Source organism: Hyperolius riggenbachi, chromosome 3 (genome assembly GCF_040937935.1).
Source record: "Hyperolius riggenbachi isolate aHypRig1 chromosome 3, aHypRig1.pri, whole genome shotgun sequence".
In the NCBI taxonomy this organism is placed as follows: domain Eukaryota; kingdom Metazoa; phylum Chordata; class Amphibia; order Anura; family Hyperoliidae; genus Hyperolius; species Hyperolius riggenbachi.
The window spans coordinates 90,482,198-90,502,951 of NC_090648.1; the positions used below are offsets into that span (position 1 = coordinate 90,482,198).

The 20,754-nt window shown below is 44.0% G+C and overlaps 1 protein-coding gene across 5 annotated transcripts in view; it reads right to left on the reverse strand.

Moving 5' to 3' along the window:
- The window catches only part of LOC137562822 (patatin-like phospholipase domain-containing protein 6), a 119,779-nt gene that overhangs the window by 26,976 nt on the left and 72,049 nt on the right, over positions 1 to 20,754 (reverse strand). For all 5 annotated transcript variants that reach the window (XM_068274551.1, XM_068274552.1, XM_068274554.1 and 2 more), the window contains 8 exons: positions 16,272 to 16,385; positions 9,069 to 9,144; positions 6,045 to 6,155; positions 5,896 to 5,959; positions 4,881 to 5,049; positions 2,749 to 2,931; positions 1,638 to 1,756; positions 1,319 to 1,475 (listed from right to left, as the gene is read on the reverse strand). In XM_068274551.1, the coding sequence (XP_068130652.1) occupies positions 1,319 to 1,475; positions 1,638 to 1,756; positions 2,749 to 2,931; positions 4,881 to 5,049; positions 5,896 to 5,959; positions 6,045 to 6,155; positions 9,069 to 9,144; positions 16,272 to 16,385 (993 nt within the window). The remainder of the gene's footprint in view (positions 1 to 1,318; positions 1,476 to 1,637; positions 1,757 to 2,748; positions 2,932 to 4,880; positions 5,050 to 5,895; positions 5,960 to 6,044; positions 6,156 to 9,068; positions 9,145 to 16,271; positions 16,386 to 20,754) is intronic.

Sequence of the window (20,754 nt, forward strand, 5' to 3'; positions counted from 1 at the left end):
ATACCAGACTTGGCTCAATTAAGGACATCATGTCTGGTAATTCATTAAAGCCCTACAATGCACTCAAACAACTAGCTCAATCTCAGAAGTTCCCGTTCTGGGCCGATCTTCAGTTACAGAGCTTTCTAAGTGACTCTTCCCGTAAAATGCAACTCACTCGACAGCTATCGACTTTTGAACAACTCTTTTCCTGTAAAGGCCCTCACAGTCACAATATCTTGGCTCTATGAGTGGCTTGTAACAGAAAACACATCCAAAACATTGCCCAATCAAGCTAAATGGAAGCAAACTTCAGGCAGATCTTTCACTGACGAGCAGTGGCAGGCTATCTGGGCTTTAAATCCCAAAGTGACTCTTAATGTACAAAACCCCTTCCCTACTTAGCAAATTCATACCAGGACTAGCTGACAATTGCTGGAGATGTGGCGCGGGGATTGCTGACCTGCTTCACGTTTTCTGGAATTGCCCAAAACTGCAGAACTTTTGGCGACAAATCCACAAACTGACCGAGGAGATATCTTTAAAAAAAAAAAAAGTCCCCATGACCCCGGAACTTTTCCTTGTTCATTCAGTACCTTTCTCAGTTAAAAACTACAAACGAATCATCCTGCCATACATGGTAAATGCAGCAAGGGCCACATTTCCTTGTTTATGGAAGAACAACAGCCTCCCACTATTGCTCAGTGGCTCTCTAGACTTGACAAAGTGGCACAACTTGAAGAGTCCATTCTTCTTTCACAAGATAAAACTGAACAATTTACATATATCTGGGCTGGATGGGAAATGTTCAAATACTCAGATAAATACAAAGCGTTAATTTCTGATAATTGATCATCACTACAGTACAACTCTTCACTCACCACCTCTTCCTTCCTCTTCCTTTACCTCTCCTCTCTCTCGCTCTTTCCACCCTTTCCTATCTCTGCAGGGGGCCCCGCAACACATCTTGTCTTGCTATCTAACATTGATTTAGCCAAATGTTTTTTTTGGTGTTTCTTATGCTGAAGTTACATTGCTCAGCTTATGACTTGATACTAACCATTGATATGTTGCCATTTATATTCTATTTAAATCGCACATCAGTGTATTAAGTTGTTCGACGTTCTAAATTCTTTTTTTCTCTGTGTGTCTTGTAACTTCTTTGACATGTATATTATACAACAACTCTGTTTACATGTCATATAAAGCTGTATTACACTGTTTATTTTTTCTCTGGCTAATAAAAGCTTGAAATGGAAAAAAAAAGAATGGTATAAACTGAAAATTATACAAAGAATTTACAAGTTAAATAAACCTTCCTCTTAAAACATTATCTTACTGTTGCCCAGTTGCTGGTCCGCTCTGCGGTTCTGTCGCTGTTGCGTTCCTCTGCATACACACCTCCAACTAATGCCCCCATGGACGTTCCCCCCACCATGTCCACAGGAATGTCTGCCTCTTCCAAGGCCTTAATTATTCCTACATGTGAAAACCCTCTGCAGAGAACAGATAGAGAAATACTCCATAAATACAAGAGTCATGTAAAGGTAAAGTCTAGATTCACAAATCTTCAAACAATTGAATAAAGGCATTCTGGGTAAATCTGGATTCACACAGGATGTTTCATGTCATATGTGCCCAGTGAACATTCCACTCACCTTGCGCCACCACCTCCCAATACTAAGGCAATAGTGTTTCCTGTGAGAGCTCGAGCAAGCCGGGAAAAGTCGCTGTGTCTGTCCACCTCTGTTCGCAGAATTCTAGAGTAGAAATCATGCTGATGCAGACAGAAGACAGCAAGGGAAAGGAAGGTCAGTTGGTAAGAGGAATAAATATAGAAATCAGGCCATGAAGAGAGAAAGGTGTTAGAGGAATGAATAATGAAATGTACATTATTATACAGTATATTACTACTTAACAACATTCATAACCCCACAAAAGCCCACCCATCTATTCAGGCACCTCATCTATAATCGTAGAATATCTGATGAATTTAAGGACTCTGTACACTGCAGATTAGGGTCGTGTCTCAAGAGACTTTTGTGGTCTGAATCACTGTATTGCTTTGCATATATTATGAAGTGTAAAAATTATTTAACGTCACCCAACTATGCTACTACTCAATGTGACAAATTATATATATTCCACGATTGTTCTTAAAGAGAACCCGAGGCAGGGTTCTGGGAATGAAATCCCCATACAGAGGCTGGGTCTGTCTATAGAGCCCAGCCTCTGTTGCTATGTAGATCGCTCCTAAGCCCCCCTGCGCTCTGTAATACCCCATAACTCACAGCCGCGCTGTGCAGCTGTGTTTACCTCTCCTCTGTCAGTCTCGGCCGCTCCCCCTGCCTCTTGCATTGCTCCGGTCCCACCCGCGTCCGTTCCCTCCAATCAGCGGCGAGGGAAGGGACGTGGACGGGGACCGGAGCGATGCAGGAGGCGGGGGGAGCGGCAGACTGACAGTACAGAGGTAAACACAGCGCGCTCTGACAAGCTGCGTGTCAGCAGCGCGACTGTGTTTTATGGGGGGATTACAGAGCGCAAGGGGGGGGGGTTTAGCGGCGATCTATATAGCAACAGAGGCTGGGCTCTATAGGCAGACCCAGCCTCTGTATGGGGATTGCGATGTAAGAACCCCGCCTCGGGTTCTCTTTAAAGTCTGATGTTCGGTGTTCTCTGTAAAGAAATGTGGAACAGGTGTCGTGGATATGTTCGTGTGTGAAATAATGGACATTCTTTATTACTGGTATCAAAACTTTACACAGGTACCATTTTGTGTGGAGGCCTCTTCACAAATACATGCTTTTGGCCACGAATATGGAAATGTCCAGAAATCCAGGTTCTCAGTTTGAGCCATTGCACCGTGTCTGATGGAGGAGGACCATCCTTTCGGTGAAGAATAACAAGTTGCTTGAGGGCCCTGACTGGAGACTGCTCAAGGAACTTTTCCAGCTGTAAAGTTAAAAGAGGAGATAAGGAGGCAAAATCTGTAATGGTGGCAATACTAGCGGAATTATACCAATTTACGTAATTCTTTCATACTACAGTGGCTTAAAGAGACTCTGAAGCGAGAATAAATCTCGCTTTAGAGCTCATAGTTAGCAGGGGCTAAACGGGGGTCCCTTCACCCCCAAACCCCCCACTGCGACACTTGGTCATTCCTGGAGGCAGGGCTAACGGCTGCAGCCCTGCCTCCAGTCGCGTCTGTCAGCGGCGCATCGCCACCTCTCCCAGTGAAGGAAGACTGAGAGGGGCGGGGGAGAGGCGGAGATACGCGCTGACAGATGCGCGTGGGGCAGGGCTGCGGCGGTTAGCCCTGCCCCAACCAGGAAGCGCTCTCCCGCATTACGGAGGGGATTTGGGGGATCAGGGACCCCCGTTAAGCCGCTGGATAGCGGCGGTTTAGCAGGGGCACACATGCCCCTGCTATCTATGAGGTCTGAAGCGAGATTTATTCTCGCTTCAGACTCTCTTTAAACACCAAGTCCAGTTTAAAGCACACTGTAACTGATAGCAAAAATCCTAAAATAAGCATGAGAACATGTCTATTATGAAGTCCTGATAATTATACGATCCCAATTGGGCTCCTCTCCCTTGCACCGTTTTACTGCTGTTTGTAGCCTTTACTGAAGTAGTTGAATGGAAACTAAAGAAGTGGCGCTTTCTCTGTACCACTCATTGTTCCCTGTATGCTCGTCCTCCCACCCGAATGTGTACAGGAACATTATGGGCCAAGTGCCCAAACCTAGAATGCTTTTGGCATGCTGTAGACAGCTGGGCAGTAGCACAGACATACAGGGAGCAAAAAGTGGGACAAAACATGCGCCCATACTTTGGTTTCCATCTGGCTACTTTCATCACAGTGACAAACAGGGGTAGAAGAGTGCAACAGAATGAGGATCCAGATGTTTCTATCTGTTAACTGGCCTTGGTACCAAGTGAAGGAAAGGGCCGGCACTTCCACAGAGGCAATTTTCCCAGGGCCCCAGAGCCTGTGGGGCCCACCCAATGTTCCCCTCCTCCCCTCCAGCTATGGTTACCCATGACAGTGGGGATGCTGTGTATTTACTCTGTATAGGAGAAGACATATGATAGACACCTAATGATATTGTGTGACGGGGGGCTGGGATTGGATCCGGCCTGGCAGCCGACTCAGGATTGCCGATACTCATGTGTTTCCCCTTTCCACGGCTGCTGACTCCTCCACCAGAGCCAGTTCTAGTTACATTGGGGCCCTGGGACAAAAGTAACTTTGGGGACCTCCCGCCCAAATGCCCCTTCCAAAAAAATCACCCCGATTTGGTTGGAAGTGGGCATCGGGGGTCCCCAAAGTTACTTTTGCCCCAAGTCCCCACTGTAATTATAACTGGCTCTGGTGGAGGAGTCAGTAGCCGCGGCAAAGGGAAACACGTGAGTATCGGCAATCAAACAGATTGAAGCCGGCGACCGGCCTAGTGAGAACAGACACTGTCAGTTTTCATAGGCTATAAATGCATCCAGCATTTTGCATTCCGTTTCAGAAAAATTGAGGCAAAATGGATGCTTTTTTTTGGTTACAAGTGGAAGCGGATGCTATTTTTAACAATAGGATCCGCTTCCTGTATTGAGCAGAGGTGCAGAAAACGTACTAAATGGGTATGTTTTCCGCACAAGTGGGAACCAAGCCTAACACTGTATTATGCAAAACACTGCAAGTGAGCATTATTGGGAACACACATTCAAGCTCTTACAGTGCGTAGGGAGCCCATACACAGTGCAGCTGAACAACTTTTAGGGAGCAATTTACATTTTTAGCTCACAGAATTTACACAACACAGACAGGAGTAAAACGGGGATATGGGAGAGCTTTGAAAACAGAAGCACAAGTAAATATTCACAAGTCAGTCATGTGTATTTCTAACCTCTCCCAGCTCTGGAGATTCCTCTCCTAACCCAACCACCAAGATGCAGTCTGCCTGGCGAATGCATCGGATGGTCCATGGTGTGAGCGAGAACTCAGTCTGGTACAGGACAATGCGATGAAGGTCTTCCTGTTGAGCCAGCCAGGTGGACAACTGACATTCATGAGTACTGCAGAAAATGGAAACCAGCATTACCATGAAGCTTAGAGGACCTGTATATGACATTTTTGACATTCTGCAATATCTGTACTCATTCATGGATTTGCAGTAGAATACATTTTTTTTTTCGAATGCATTGTGTCTAATAACAAAAATGCTGCTGACCGGGACCAGGATTCATGCCTCTACTCTGATACAGCATCTCATCTAACAGTTGTGTATTGACTTAAGGCAATGGGCTTGTTCCACAAAATGTGTTGTTGTTAGGAAAAAAATGTGGAACTACTCTCTGTTCTTTCATTGAAGTAGGTAAGTCCACCATGCTTTCTACTTTTAAACTGTTTTTCATTATTTAATATAGATTTTTGGCACCTACTATTTTTATCAGATACCCCTCCTTTGGTGGAAGGTTGGGTTACCCTCTTCCCTTTGGTTTGGTGGCCGCCTACTCCAAGAGGAACCTGGTAGTCCTGAATGGCTTGTCATCCACATTTAGCTTGTGTAGTAGCAGTAGCACCTTGTGGTTGACCTTTTTCTGGGAGAACCTACTTTTTCACTTGTTTTGATTCTTATTCAAATTACTACACTAGAAGTGGCTTTTGTTTTCTTGTCTTTAAATGAACTTAAGATATATACTTCAGAATAAGCTCAGTGGTCACATGAAAAGATTGACTGGTGCCTCCTTCACAGCTCCACCCTGAATACCTCATGAGGGTGATGATTGGATAAGGCAGTGTTTCTCAAACCTGTCCTCGTAACTCCCCAATGGTGCATGTTACTAAATGTTTAGTTTCCAAATAGCTGGTGTTGGATTTGCACACTTTTAGCCTTTAATGCACTAAGGAACCTTACAAACCTTTCCAAGGCGTAGGCTCCAAGACGCGCCCTGATGATGTCACTTGTAAGAACCAGAGTTGGGCCTGAAAGAGGTAGACTTGTCAGCATATCATCTTTTCACCACTGTAAATAGCAGCAGTCACACCACTATCCTGCAAGGTGTCTCACCTATGGCATCCAGAGCATGTTTCAGTTCCATGGTAAAAGCAGTGAGTGGAACATTGCCGCTACAAGGCAATACACAGACTGTACACAGGTTACTGGCAACATTTCCCGGATCTAAGAGCAAAACAGAGAGGGCATGATCAAGGTAAACATAGACATTACTTATATAGATAGTTGGCTACTCCTACAAAAAAAAGCAACAGACGCTGGACGATCATTAAAGTACCCCTGAACTGCTTTATTATAAACATATTTTTAATGCTGTCATATGTGTTGTGCTGTGACATAGTTCACAGAACCATCCTCTCTCTCCAGTGCCCCCTGTGTCCCCCCCCCCCCCCACCCCCATTGATGATGGGCTATAAAGCGATTAGTACACTATCATTTCAACCTTAATTACCACAAGATCATACACAGCGCAGCTCCCCATCTGTAACAGCATATAGGAACCATTTGCATCAAGTGGAGGGGGCAGAACTAAGAAAGGGTAGAGAGGAGTACTGACACTTCCTCCCCACCCATCATTGACGTTCTGCTCAGTCAAATATACTTCCAGCAGAGCAGGGGGCACAGGGGGCGCTAGAGAGGTAGGATGGTGCTGTGATGTATGTATGTGTGATGTCACAGCATCACACATACAACAGCATTAAAAGTATGTTTATAATAAAGCAGTTCAGTGCTACTTTAACCACTTGACCACCGAGGGGTTTTTACCCCTTTAGGACCAGAGCAATTTTTACCTGTCAGAGCTCCTCCCATTCTTTCGCCAATAACTTAATCACTAATAATCACAACAAAAAAATTTTCGCCCACCAATTAGGCTTTCTTGGGGAGGTACATTATACCTAGAATTATTTTATTCTAAATGCATTTTAAATGGAATAATAAGAAAAAAATCATTATTTCTCAGTTTTTGGCCATTTTAGTGTTAAAATAAAATGTTTTACTGTGGATAAAAGCCACACATTTAATTTGCCCATTTGTCCCGGTTATTGCAACATTTCCCTAGTACAATGTACGGCGCTAATATTTTATTTGGACATAAAGGTGCATTTTTTCAGTTTTGCGTCAATTACTGATTACAAGCCCTTACATTAAAAATTAACAGTAACATACCCTCTTGATATAAATATAAAAAAAATAGTTCAGTCCCTAAGGTAACTACTTATGTATTTTTTTTATGTAATTTTATTTTCCTATACCAAAAAAAAGTTTAGGTACTATGGGAGGGTGTGGGAGGGAAATAGTTAATTATAAAAGTCAGTGTTGGGATTTTCATTACATACAAGTGGATTTTGGTGTAATTTACTATTTGGCCACAATATGTCCTCAGTCATTATTAGTTTCCGATTCACGTACGTAAGTACATAAATCGGAAGTAATGCGTGGCACTGTAACAACAGGAAGACACAATGAATGCAGGCATCTCATAGACGCTGGCATACATTGAAACGGGGACTTAGATTAATGAATTGGAACTGCCGCCGGCCGCTGAATACTTATATTCACGGCCCTGGTACTTCAAGTGAAGTTTTGCCGGTTAGTGAATATACTGCACAAGATTCAGTAAGTAGTTAAGCATCCAAATTTCAGTTTGATTGTTCAGATGTCATCTTATGTTAAGTTCAGTACTTTTCTTTTTACACGCCATGCCTCGTTCAACCCACAGCCCAAAATCCTGATGATTCTCCATAGCCCCATGGATTTTGTATCGCTACTCTCACATGTCCTACAAATTTAGTTAGTCTGTTCCATACCTTCCACCGATGGTAGGCAAAAAGTAACTAAATTAAAGCCTATAGATGTCTGTAAACCAAAAGTTCGGGATGCACATTTAGCCTAGAGCAGTTAAAAAAGGAATGATTTGTATGGCTCTTCTCACGATACCAAAATTATATATATATTTTTTTTATGTTTTCTGGATCTGAATATATCGTGTTGGAGGATATTTTATGTCTTCTTTAAAAATGAGCTGTCAGCCATACTGTCTCAGATAAATACTTGCTCTGCTTACATAACGTATGTATTGCACTGTCCACATTTTGATTTTAGCGATTTTTCTACAGTAAAAAAAGAGAAAATCCTTCTTAGCATTTCCCATTTTAAGTGTGGCTATATTGAAGTCAATTCTGATGTAATTTCCTCTCCTCTGCCTGAGTTGCCCGCCCATTAATATAGAAAGTGCATTGTCTCAGCATGAAAAATATTGGCCAATCAGAGAGAAACAGAGGTGTGGGAGGGGAAAACAGGAGGGGAAGAGGCCTCAGCCAATCAGGCTGTATTAGTTAAGTCTGAGGGGAAGTACAGAAGTAAAAAAGGACAACCCAGCAACTTCCCTTTTGTGCACCAAATTTTGTGTGTACCAAATAAGAGTCAAGTAAACTGGGGAATGATCATTTATCAACAAGAAAAGTAATATAGATTTTACTTTTGGATTGCCTGGTTAGCATTCTTATTTCTTGTTTACCAGATAAAAATAAAGAATTGATTTTTGAATTTATGCACGACAGTTACTCTTTAACCTTCCTGGCGGTTCGGGGTAAGCCACGCAGGAGGATTTCTCAGGCCCTGCTGGGTCGATTTGCATAATTTTTTTTTGCTACACACAGCTAGCACTTTGCTAGCTGTGTGTGCACACCGATCGCTGCCGCTCCGCGCCGATTCGCCGCTCCGCCTTGTGTGCCCCTCTGAGGTAATCAATCTGCTCGTCTTCAGACACAAGCCTTGCCATATTGAGCCTGCATGAGTATGTCCGCACCTGCGCAGTACACTGGTGCCACTCATGCATAAGCAGTCCGCGCTACTGTACAGGCTTCGGCGTACTCATGTGGGTGCAGCATGGTCACTCTCATGCCATAAGCAGAGCCTGGCCCCGATAAGCAACAGGAGCCCTGGGCAGCAGCAGAAAATCGGAGGACAACATGGGAGGCCTCTGGAAAGGCTTTCCCCTGCTTAGGTAAGTATTTTGTTTTTTACTCTTCATGTACTCTTTAAAAAGGCAATGCTGAACTAACAAACGTAATTTACCTGTTACATCCCTCTGTGGCTGTTGAAGGTTTCCCAGGATCTTGTTGCTTAAAATGTGAATTAGTCTGGTCACCACCTGCAGAAAAGTCAAACTTGATGAGCTTCCATAATATATCTATCTATACCTTCTACTGTACATTGCACGTTTACTGGCTTTTCCATGTTTTCAACTAAAGAGGCACTGCAACGACACAGGAGTCCAAGATTTGAATCTCGGCTCTTCCTGTTCAGTAAGCCAGAAGTAAGGAGACCTTGGGCAAGACTCCCTAACACTGCCTACTGTGCGCATCCTAGTGGCTGTAGCTCTGGAGCTTTGAGTCCACCAGGAGAAAAGCGCAATATAAATATTCTGTATCTTGTCTATTTTCATCCCAGGAAAACTCACTATATCTCCAGTGATGCTAAATCTAGGCTATTTATTTATGCAGCCCTCTCCTTCCAGTGCACTCTGGGAGACAAGGTGTTTCTGCTCATTTCAGAACACACAGCAAACAAACATTCAGCAGCAATGCACCTTGCCAGCAGTAATGCACCTTGCCAGCAGTAAAGATACTGCCTCCTGTGATAAATTTGAGAATACAAATCAAGGAAAGAAAAGATTTTATCAATAAGAAAACATTGACTACATAATTTATATATGCTGAGTATTGTAAAATGTTAGCAATTTTAATAATGAAGTTACATTCTGTAAAGAGGAACTCCAGTGAAAATAATGTAATATAAATAGTGCTTCATTTTTACAATGATTGTGTCTAAGCAATTTAGTCAGTGTTTTTTTTTTTTTTTTCAAAGTAGGAAACAGCTGTAAACAGCTATTTCCAATATTGCAACAAGGTTCACAGACAATAAACTGCCAGGACCATGGTCCTCAGAGTTTCCTGTGGGAGGGGTTTCACCACAATATCAGCCATACAGTGCCCCCTGATGATCTGTTTGTGAAAAGGTAAAGACAAAAGAAATACCGAGAGCCCAATATAGTGTAGTATGCAAAACAAAGGGTTGGAAATGAAAAGTATATAATGTATATACTCACAAACGTGGGTTACCTCCTAGGTAACCACTGTATAGGCAGGTGAGGAGATTAGACCTGTCCTCACTCAGGATTAAAAGTCGCTCTCTGTAGATAAGGAAATAGGGGGCAACACCCCTCCACCAGAGGTGGATATTGATAATGTAGAAGTGAACAGAGGCGCCAGCAGGATAAAAGGTTCTAAAAGGCTTAAAATCCCTCAGGAGGTGGTGGTGGACTCGCCTTCCCGAAGCAGACAAGATACCGTCAGTTTTATGACAACAGGTTTATTAATATACTCCAAAACAAACAGTGCAACGCGTTTCACGGGTATGTTCCCGCTTCCTCAGGCAATAAACAGATAGGAGTACACAGTATAGTCTCAAGGTCACGAATAGCGCCTCTGTCTCTGTCAGAGGCGCTATTTGTGACCTTGAGACTATACTGTGTACTCCTATCTGTTTATTGCCTGAGGAAGCGGGAACATACCCGTGAAACGCGTTGCACTGTTTGTTTTGGAGTATATTAATAAACCTGTTGTCATAAAACTGACGGTATCTTGTCTGCTTCGGGAAGGCGAGTCCACCACCACCTCCTGAGGGATTTTAAGCCTTTTAGAACCTTTTATCCTGCTGGCGCCTCTGTTCACTCTTACATTGTTTGTGAAAAGGAATAGATTTCTAATTTAAAAGGGGGTTTCAGCTACTGCTTGGAATGAAGTTCAATTCTTGGTTACGGTTTCTCTTTAAGTTCCTCTTTAACCATTTCCCGACCGCCGTATAGACAATTGGCGGCCGGGAAGTGGACCCCGCAAGGACCGCCGTATTGACAAATGGCTGCGGTCCTTGTAGGGGCATGGGCGGCGCAATCGCGTCATTCATGACGCGATCCTCCGCCGGGGACTGGCTCCGCGCACCTCGCGCTGTAACCCGCCGGCCGTTCGGAAGCGCCGGCGGGTTACTAACACCCAGATCGCCACATACAAAGTGTATAATACACTTTGTAATGTTTACAAAGTGTATTATACAGGCTGCCTCCTGCCCTGGTGGTCCCAATGTCCGAGGGACCACCAGGGCAGGCTGCAGCCACCCTATGTTGCACCCAAGCACACTGCTTTTACCCCCCCCCCCACCGCCCCAGATCGCCCACAGCACCCCTCAGACCCCCCCCCCTGCCCACCCCCCAGACCCGTTTGCACCCAATCACCCCCCTAATCACCCATCAATCACTCCCTGTCACTATCTGTCAACGCTATTTTTTTATCCCCCCCCCCCCCGCCCCCTCCTGATCACCCCCCACCCCTCAGATTCTCCCCAGACCCCCCTCCTCCCCTGTGTACTGTATGCATCTATCCCCCTGATCACCTGTCAATCACCTGTCAATCACCCATCAATCACCCCCTGTCATTGCCACCCATCAATCAGCCCCTAACCTGCCCCTTGCGGGCAATCTGATCACCCACCCACACCAATAGATCCGAAGTCAGATCACCTCCCAAGTGCAGTGTTTACATCTGTTATCTACCTTAAACACCCATCAATCACCCATCAATCACCCCCTATCACCACCTGTCACTGTTACCCATCAGATCAGACCCTAATCTGCCCCTTGCGGGCACCCAATCACCCGCCTACACGCTCAGATTGCCCTCAGACCCCCCTCCTTATCAATTCGCCAGTGCAATATTTACATCTGTGCTTCCCTGTAATCACCCACTGATCACCTGTCAATCACCCCCTGTCACTGCCACCCATCAATCACCCCCTGTCACTGCCACCCATCAATCAGCCCCTAACCTGCCCCTTGCGGGCAATCTGATCACCCACCCACACCAATAGATCGCCTGCAGATCCGACGTCAGATCACCTTCCAAGTGCAGTGTTTTACATCTGTTCTCTACCCTAAACACCCACTAATTACCCATCAATCACCCCCTGTCACTGCTACCCATCAAATTAGACCCCTATCTGCCCCTAGGGCACTCAATCACCCGCCCACACCTTCAGACCCCAGCCCTGATCACCTCGCCAGTGCATTGCTTGCATCTATTCCCCCCTCTAATCACACCTTGAGACACCCATCAATCACCTCCTGTCACCCCCTAGCACACCTACCCTTCAGATCAGGCCCTAATTTGCCCCTTGTGGGCTCCTGATCACTCGGCCAAACCCTCAGATCCCCCTCAGACCCCCTTCCGATCACCTCCCCAGTGCATTGATTGCATCTATTTTCCCCTCTAACCACCCCCTAAGGCACCCATCAATCACCTCCTGTCACCCCCCTAGCACTCCTATCCATCAGATCAGGCCAAATACAACCTGTCATCTAAAAGGCCACCCTGCTAATGACCGGTTCCACAAAATTCGCCCCCTCATAGACCACCTGTCATCAAAATTTGCAGATGCTTATACCCCTGAACAGTCATTTTGAGACATTTGGTTTCCAGACTACTCACGGTTTTGGGCCCGTAAAATGCCAGGGTGGTATAGGAACCCCACAAGTGACCCCATTTTAGAAAAAAGACACCCCAAGGTATTCTGTTAGGTGTATGACGAGTTCATAGAAGATTTTATCTCTTGTCAAAAGTTAGCGGAAATTGATTTTTATTGTTTTTTTTTTCACAAAGTGTCATTTTTCACTAACTTGTGACAAAAAATAAAATCTTCTATGAACTCGCCATACACCTAACGGAATACCTTGGGGTGTCTTCTTTCTAAAATGGGGTCACTTGTGGGGTTCCTATACTGCCCTGGCATTTTAGGGGCCCTAAACCGTGAGGAGTAGTCTAGAAAACAAATGCCTCAAAATGACCTGTGAATAGGACGTTGGGCCCCTTAGCGCACCTAGGCTGCAAAAAAGTGTCACACATGTGGTACCGCCGTACTCAGGAAAAGTAGTATAATGTGTTTTGGGGTGTATTTTTACACATACCCATGCTGGGTGGGAGAAATCTCTCTGTAAATGGAAAATTGTGTGTAAACAAAATCAAACAATTGTCATTTACAGAGATATTTCTCCCACCCAGCATGGGTATGTGTAAAAATACACCCCAAAACACATTATACTACTTCTTCTGAGTACGGCGGTACCACATGTGTGGCACTTTTTTACACCCTAAGTACGCTAAGGGGCCCAAAGTCCAATGAGTACCGTAAGGATTTCACAGGTTATTTTGCGACATTTGGTTTCAAGACTACTCCTCACGGTTTAGGGCCCCTAAAATTCCAGGGCAGTATAGGAACCTCACAAATGACCCCATTCTAGAAAGAAGACACCCAAATGTATTCCGTTAGGAGTATGGTGAGTTCATAGAAGATTTTATTTTTTGTCACAAGTTAGCGGAAAATGACACTTTGTGGAAAAAAAACAATTAAAATCAATTTCCGCTAACTTGTGACAAAAAATAAAAACTTCTAAGAACTCACCATACTCCTAACGGAATACCTTGGGGTGTCTTCTTTCTAAAATGGGGTCATTAGTGGGGTTCCTATACTGCCCTGGCATTTTAGGGGCCCTAAACCGTGAGGAGTAGTCTTGAAACAAAAATGACCTGTGAAATCCTAAAGGTACTCATTGGACTTTGGGCCCCTTAGCGCAGTTAGGGTGCAAAAAAGTGCCACACATGTGGTATCGCCGTACTCAGGAGAAGTAGTATAATGTGTTTTGGGGTGTATTTTTACACATACCCATGCTGAGTGGTAGAAATCTCTCTGTCAATGGACAATTATGTGTAAAAAAAAATCAAACAATTGTCATTTACAGAGATATTTCTCCCACCCAGCATGGGTATGTGTAAAAATACACCCCAAAACACATTATACTACTTCTCCTGAGTACGGCAATACCACATGTGTGGCACTTTTTTGCAGCCTAACTGCGCTAAGGGGCCCAAAGTCCAATGAGCACCTTTAGGCTTTACAGGGGTGCTTACAATTTAGCACCCCCCAAAATGTCAGGACAGTAAACACACCCCACAAATGACCCCATTTTGGAAAGTAGACACTTCAAGGTATTCAGAGAGGGGCATGGTGAGTCCGTGGCAGATTTCATTTTTTTTTTGTCGCAAGTTAGAAGAAATGGAAACTTTTTGTTTTGTTTTGTTTTGTCACAAAGTGTCATTTTCCGCTTACTTGTGACAAAAAATAATATATTCTATAAACTCACTATGCCTCTCAGTGAATACTTTGGGATGTCTTCTTTCCAAAATTGGGTAATTTGGGGGGTATTTATACTATCCTGGAATTCTAGCCCCTCATGAAACATGACAGGGGGTCAGAAAAGTCAGAGATGCTGGAAAATGGGAAAATTCACATTTTGCACCATAGTTTGTAAACGCTATAACTTTTACCCAAACCAATAAATATAGGCTGAATGGTTTTTTTTTTTATCAAAAACATGTTTGTCCACATTTTTCGCGCTGCATGTATACAGAAATTTTACTTTATTTGAAAAATGTCAGCACAGAAAGTTAAAAAAAAACATTTTTTTGACAAAATTCATGTCTTTTTTGATGAATATAATAAAAAGTAAAAATCGCAGCAGCAATCAAATAGCACCAAAAGAAAGCTTTATTAGTGACAAGAAAAGGAGCCAAAATTCATTTAGGTGGTAGGTTGTATGAGCGAGCAATAAACCGTGAAAGCTGCAGTGGTCTGAATGGAGAAAAAGGCTCTGGTCCTTAAGGGGTGTAAAGCCCACGGTCCTCAAGTGGTTAAGATACTTGATTGATTGATTGATTGATTATACAGAGGACAGCATGTGACAACAGCGAAATCTAGACTGGAGATTATCATATATAGAGCTGGTAGACAGGTAGTCATCTAATCTTAGTGGACATGGTATTCCATTACTTTGGATGTGAAGGGGAGAAGTACAAGAGGGCAGTAGCTGGAAAGGATCTAAAGAAGGTTCTTTGAGTACTGGAGTTATGATTGCTGTTTTGAGAGAAGATTATAAAATGGCAATAGAAATTAACATGTATTTTATTTTATTTTTTGTTTTGGGGGTCTATTTTTCAAACAGGCTTTATAATGCAAAATTTTATCTGGCAACCCAGATAACCCGATTATAAAGCTGCATGCACAAAACCAATGATCCAACCATTAACATTCAGATTTGGAAACAATTGACAATTGCATATCTGAGCAAACTGCGCATGACAAAACAAAGTTATTATTTGTGTCTTTTCTTGTCAAATGTCATAGCTGGGTAAATCTAATTAAAGAAAACATCATTTCCCATGATGCAGTGGGATTTTTCAGTGCTTGGAACGATGGTATGATTTACTGTCAAGCAGTCACTTGTTATGATGGGTTAAGAATATATGTGCACATTTAATTCATGGTACAGATGACTCCTTCGGCCCTCTATTATAAAAACTACATACTGCTTTTTAATGAAAACATTTTTCTCAAACCCTGTTTTCTGCCCATAAGGATGGAACATTACATTCTATTACAGTGTATTGTCTATGTCTATATTTACCCATAGAGGTATAGCAAAGAGGGGATTGTAGGTAGTAGACACAAAGGTTCATGCAGCATCAAACAGCACACAAGCCAGCAAATATTTACTCACACTTAAAGTACATCTGAAGTGAGAGGGCTATGAAGGCTGACATATTTATTTCATTTTAAACAATGCACATTGGCTGGCTGTCCTGCTCATCCTCTGCCTCTAATAGTTTTAGCCATAGCCCCTGAACAAGCATGCAGATCAAATGTTTCTGACTAAAGTCTGACTACATTTACTGAATGCTTGTTTCAGGTGTGTGATTCAGACACTACTGCAGCCAAAGAGATCAGCAGGACTGCCAAGCAACTGCTGTTGTGTAAAGATAAATAAATATGGCAGCCTCCATATCTGCTTACTTCAGGTTCCCTTTAAAGGATACCAGAAGTGACATGTGACATGTGACATGATGAGATAGGCATGTGTATGTCCAATGCCAATGTACATTAATAACTATGCTGTCACACTGCAGTCACTTCCTGTCTGAGTCAGGACTGAGTCAGCCACTTACATACCTGATATTTAACTCTTTCAGAAAGAGAAAGAAAAAAAGGAACACAGCATAGTTATTTGGGTGCTAGACACTGTACATACCCATGTCTATCTCATCATGTCACATGTCACTTTGGGTATCCTTTAACTAAGTATATGTGTCTGAATTGCAGTTGCAACATGACTTTTACCTGTGGGAATCTCCTTTTAATGTATGACAGTGCGCCATCAGGGACCTTTGCCAGCTCAGAGTCCCGCACAGCATAGACCGATGTGGCTCTTGGTCTGTGTGTTAAAGCCTCCACCTGTTGAAAATATTAGTTATAAGAAATATAGCCAATGAAAAATGTGTTTTTAACAGATATTAAAGGGATTTTCTATTTTACCAGAAGCCATCCAATGAACCTTTTCATAATCAGTAGTACCATATGATGCAGAATATAGATTGATGCACTTTCAAAGCCTTGGTTCACGCTACAAGCGTTTTCATTGTTAGTAAAGGAGAACTGTAACAAGAGGAATAGGCTGTCATATTTATTTCTTGTTACACAATACCAGTTGCTTGGCAGCCCTGCTGATCTATTTGGCTTTGCAGTAGTGCCTGAATCACACCAGAAACAAGCATGCAGCTAATCTTGTCAGATCTGAAAATAATGTCAGAAACACCTGATCTGCTGCATGCTTGTTCAGGGGCTATGGCTAATGGCTAAAAGTATTAGTAGCAGAGGATCAGCAGGACAGCCAGGCAACTGGTATTACTTAAAGGGAACCAGAGACGCCAGCGTTAAAAAAAAGAAATAAGATTTCATACATACCTGGGGGTTCTTCCAGCCCCATAAGCCTGCATCGCTCCCACGCCGCCATCCTCCGCTTCCTGGATCGCCGGTACCGGGTCCCGCCACTTCCGGCGGACGTGGACAATTATCCGCATGCACAGGGGCTTCCTACATACCCATACGCTTGCGGCTGCGCACTATGCAGCCGCACGCGTAAGGGTATGCCGGGAGCCCCTGTGATGCGGACGATTGGCCGCGTGCTGCCGCCGACTGGCCGAAACTACGGGACCCGGGACCGCCGGATACAGGAAGCGGAGGACGGTGGCGTGGGAGCGATCCGTGCGTATGGGGCTGGTGGAAGCCCCAGGTATGTATACATTCTATTTTCTGGGGCCTCTGGTTCCCTTTAAAAGGAAATAAATATGGCAGCCTCCATATCCCTCTCGTTACATTTGTCCCTAAAGCTGATCATGGGACTATGCCATTACTCAAACAGTTTTCATATTTTGAAATGCGTGTCATGTGTCTTAGAAGTCCCTCTCGCAAGCATGGTGGAGCTGACAGCAGAGTGGGTGTTTCCCACCTGAAGAGCTGCTATCACCAGGACCTTTGTGCTGCTGAACGATTAATTCCACTGTGGCTAGCACTGCAACTATGCAGATTTTTATCAATGAGACTGACAGAGCTGCAGGCCTGGGCCTTTAGAGAATTATTTTACAAGCAGAGGGAGGAAGTGGGAAGTGTGAGATGACCTAATATAGCAGCTCATCCCTGATCTCCTCATGTGAGTGGGAGGTAATGTGGCAGGAGGAGGAGTCTAGACAGGTTTCTCTACAGTAAAACTGCACTGTAGTCTCAAAAAAATGAAACCAGTGCCAGATGTGCAACAAAATATTGTGCATTGCTAACGAATACAATATCATGTCATATGCTTTAAAAAATAAAGTGAATGAGCTGACTGGCATCTCCGTTGCCAACTACTCAGCAATGGGATGCTTAGTGGTTAGGTGATAATTGCGATGGCTCGGTTTACTTTTATTTATTTTATATATATTTTTTTAATACTAGCCAGGCATACCCATTGCATCAGTGACGTAGCTAGAGACTTTGGGGCCCTATAGCAAAATTTTCATGGGGCCTTTAACCACTTCGCATCCAGACCTTGTTTCTCCCTTATGGACCAGGCAGTTTTAACATTTTAGTTATGTCCCTACTTAATCAGCAATATCTTTATCCCTACTTATCACACGTAAATTATATATTTATAATTTTTTCAAGACAAACTAGGCTTTCGTTGTATGCCATTTTTTTCCTCAAACAATTTTGTTTTCTATGCATTTGAATGGGAAAGAGGAAAAAAAATCGAAAAACGAACCACATTATTTCTCAGTTTTACCAATTCCAGTTTAAAAATAAAAAGTGCTACTGTAGATAAAAACACAAATCTTGTTTGGCTATTTCTACCATTTTTCACAAAACTTATATTATGTTCCTGACACAATTTATGGTGAGGATATTTGATTGTGAAATAATGCTACAGTCCTGGCCAAAAGTTTTGAGATTGTCAAAAATATTAGAAATGAGAAAAGTTGGTGCTTACAGTGAACCTCCAGACTAAAAATCTACTCAGCAGAACTGAAAAGGCTTGGTGTTTCTTTAACAGTGTCACAGCATCAGAACTTTGTTTTTCTTATAGAAGTCTCGTTTTTAGCTGCATTTTTAGCTAAGCTCCGCCCCATCAAAGAAAACTGCCCGGGCTTTTTTCCCCTGATGTTGTGCACTGCATGATGGGATTTCCTATGTTGTTATTCACATTGCCTAGCAACTGGGAGGGGTGATCAGGACACAGGACAGTTGGAACTTGTGTCTCATGCTCCCTGTCACCTTCTTTCAACCAAAAAGATGGCTGCCCTTATGAAATCACAAACCTTTGCCTGTTCTTTTAAAACAGTGTGGGTGAGAGATATTACCTATCTATTTTAATTAACATAACTAATGTAACTTAATGACAGTATGTTTGTTTAGGCTGAAGTTCCTCTTTAAGTTTTTATAATAGCAATTTGCATATACTCCAGAATGTTATGAAGAGTGTTCAGATGAATTGCATAGTTCTTCTTTGCCATGAAAATTAACTGAATCCCAAAAAAAACCTTTCCACTGCATTTAATTGCTGTCATTAAAGGACCTGCTGAGATCATTTCAGTAATCGTCTTGTTAACGCAGGTGAGAATGTTGACGGTCACAAGGCTGGAGATCATTATGTCAGGCTGATTGAGTTAGAATGGCAGACTTTACATGTTAAAAGGAGGGTGATGCTTGACATCATTGATCTTCCATGTTAACCATGGTTACCAGCAAAGAAACGCGTGCAGTCATAATTGAGTTGCACAAAAATGGCTTCACAGGCAAGGATATTGTGGCTACTAAAATTGCACCTAAATCAACAATTTATAGGATCGATCATCAAGAACTTCAAAGAAAGATGTTCAATTCTTGTTAAGAAGGCTTCAGGGCGTCCAAGAAAGACCAGCAAGCGGCAGGATCATCTTCTAAAGAGGATTCAGCTGTGGGAGCAACCAGTGCAGAGGTTGCTCAGGAATGGCAGCAGGCAGGTGTGAGCACATCTGCACGCACAGTGAGGCGAAGACTTTTGGAAGATGGCCTGGTGTCAAGAAGGGCAGCAAAGAAGCAAAAAAACATCAGGGACAAATTGATCTTCTGCAGAAAGTATGGTAAATGGACTGCTGAGGACTGGAGCAAAGTCATATTCCCCCCTGATGAAGCCCCTTTCCAACTGTTTGTGGCATCTGGAAAAAGGCTTGTCAGGAAAAGAAAAGGTGAGTGTTCATCAGTTCATCAGTTCTGCGTCATGCCAACAGTAAAGCATTCATGCAGGGCTGGCCCGCCCATGAGGCGGGGTGAAACTTTTGCCTCAGGCGGCACTTCTGGGGGGGCGGCACCCACCCGTCCGTGGGTGTGAGGGGCCGCCCGAGCTGGAAGGGATAGCGGGCAGGAAGGGGGTATTGGGCCTAGCGGCGGGGAGGGGGGCTGGACCCCCCCTCCCTCGCCTGGGTCCCCCCCTTCTCCGCTCCCGTCCAGCTTTAAAAAGCTGCGTGGCTGGCTGGCTGCAGCTGTAAGAGGCAACCGGCGGGGATCACTCACCTCTTCCTCGTTCCAACGTGCGCTCCACTGACGTCACTTCCTGCGGCGTAGCAGGAAGTGACGTCAGTGGAGCGCAGGCTAGGCTGGAACGAGGAAGAGGTGAGTGATCCCCGCCAGTTGCTTCTTACAGCTGCAGCCAGCCAGCCAGCCACGCAACTTTTTAAAGCTGGAGGGGAGCGGAGGATGGGGGACCCAGGCGAGGGAGGGGGGGGGTCCGGCCCCCCTCCCCGCCGCTAGGCCCAATACCCCCTTCCTGCCCGCTATCCCCTCCAGCTCCGGCGGCCCCTCACACCCACGGGGGGGGTTTGCTTAAAGCTTGCCTCAGGCGGCAAAAAGTCTAGGGCCGGGCCTGCATTCATGTGTGGGGTTGCTTCTCATCCAAGGGAGTGGGCTCACTCACAATTTTGCCAAAAAACACAGCCATGAATAAAGAATGGTACCAAAACACCCTCCAGCAGCAACTTCCTCCAACAATCCAACAACATTTTGGTGAAAAACAATACATTTTCCAATACGATGGAGCACTGTGTCATAAGGCAAAAGTGATAACTAAGTGGCTCGGGGACCACAACCTTAAAGTCCATGGCTTGGAAACTCCCCAGATCTTAATCCCATTGAGAACTTGTGGTCATTCCTCAAAAGGCAGGTGGATAAACAAAAACCAACTCAAAGAAGTGATTATGAAAGAATGGGTTGCTATCAGTCAGGATTTGGCCCAGAAGTTGATTGAGAGCAT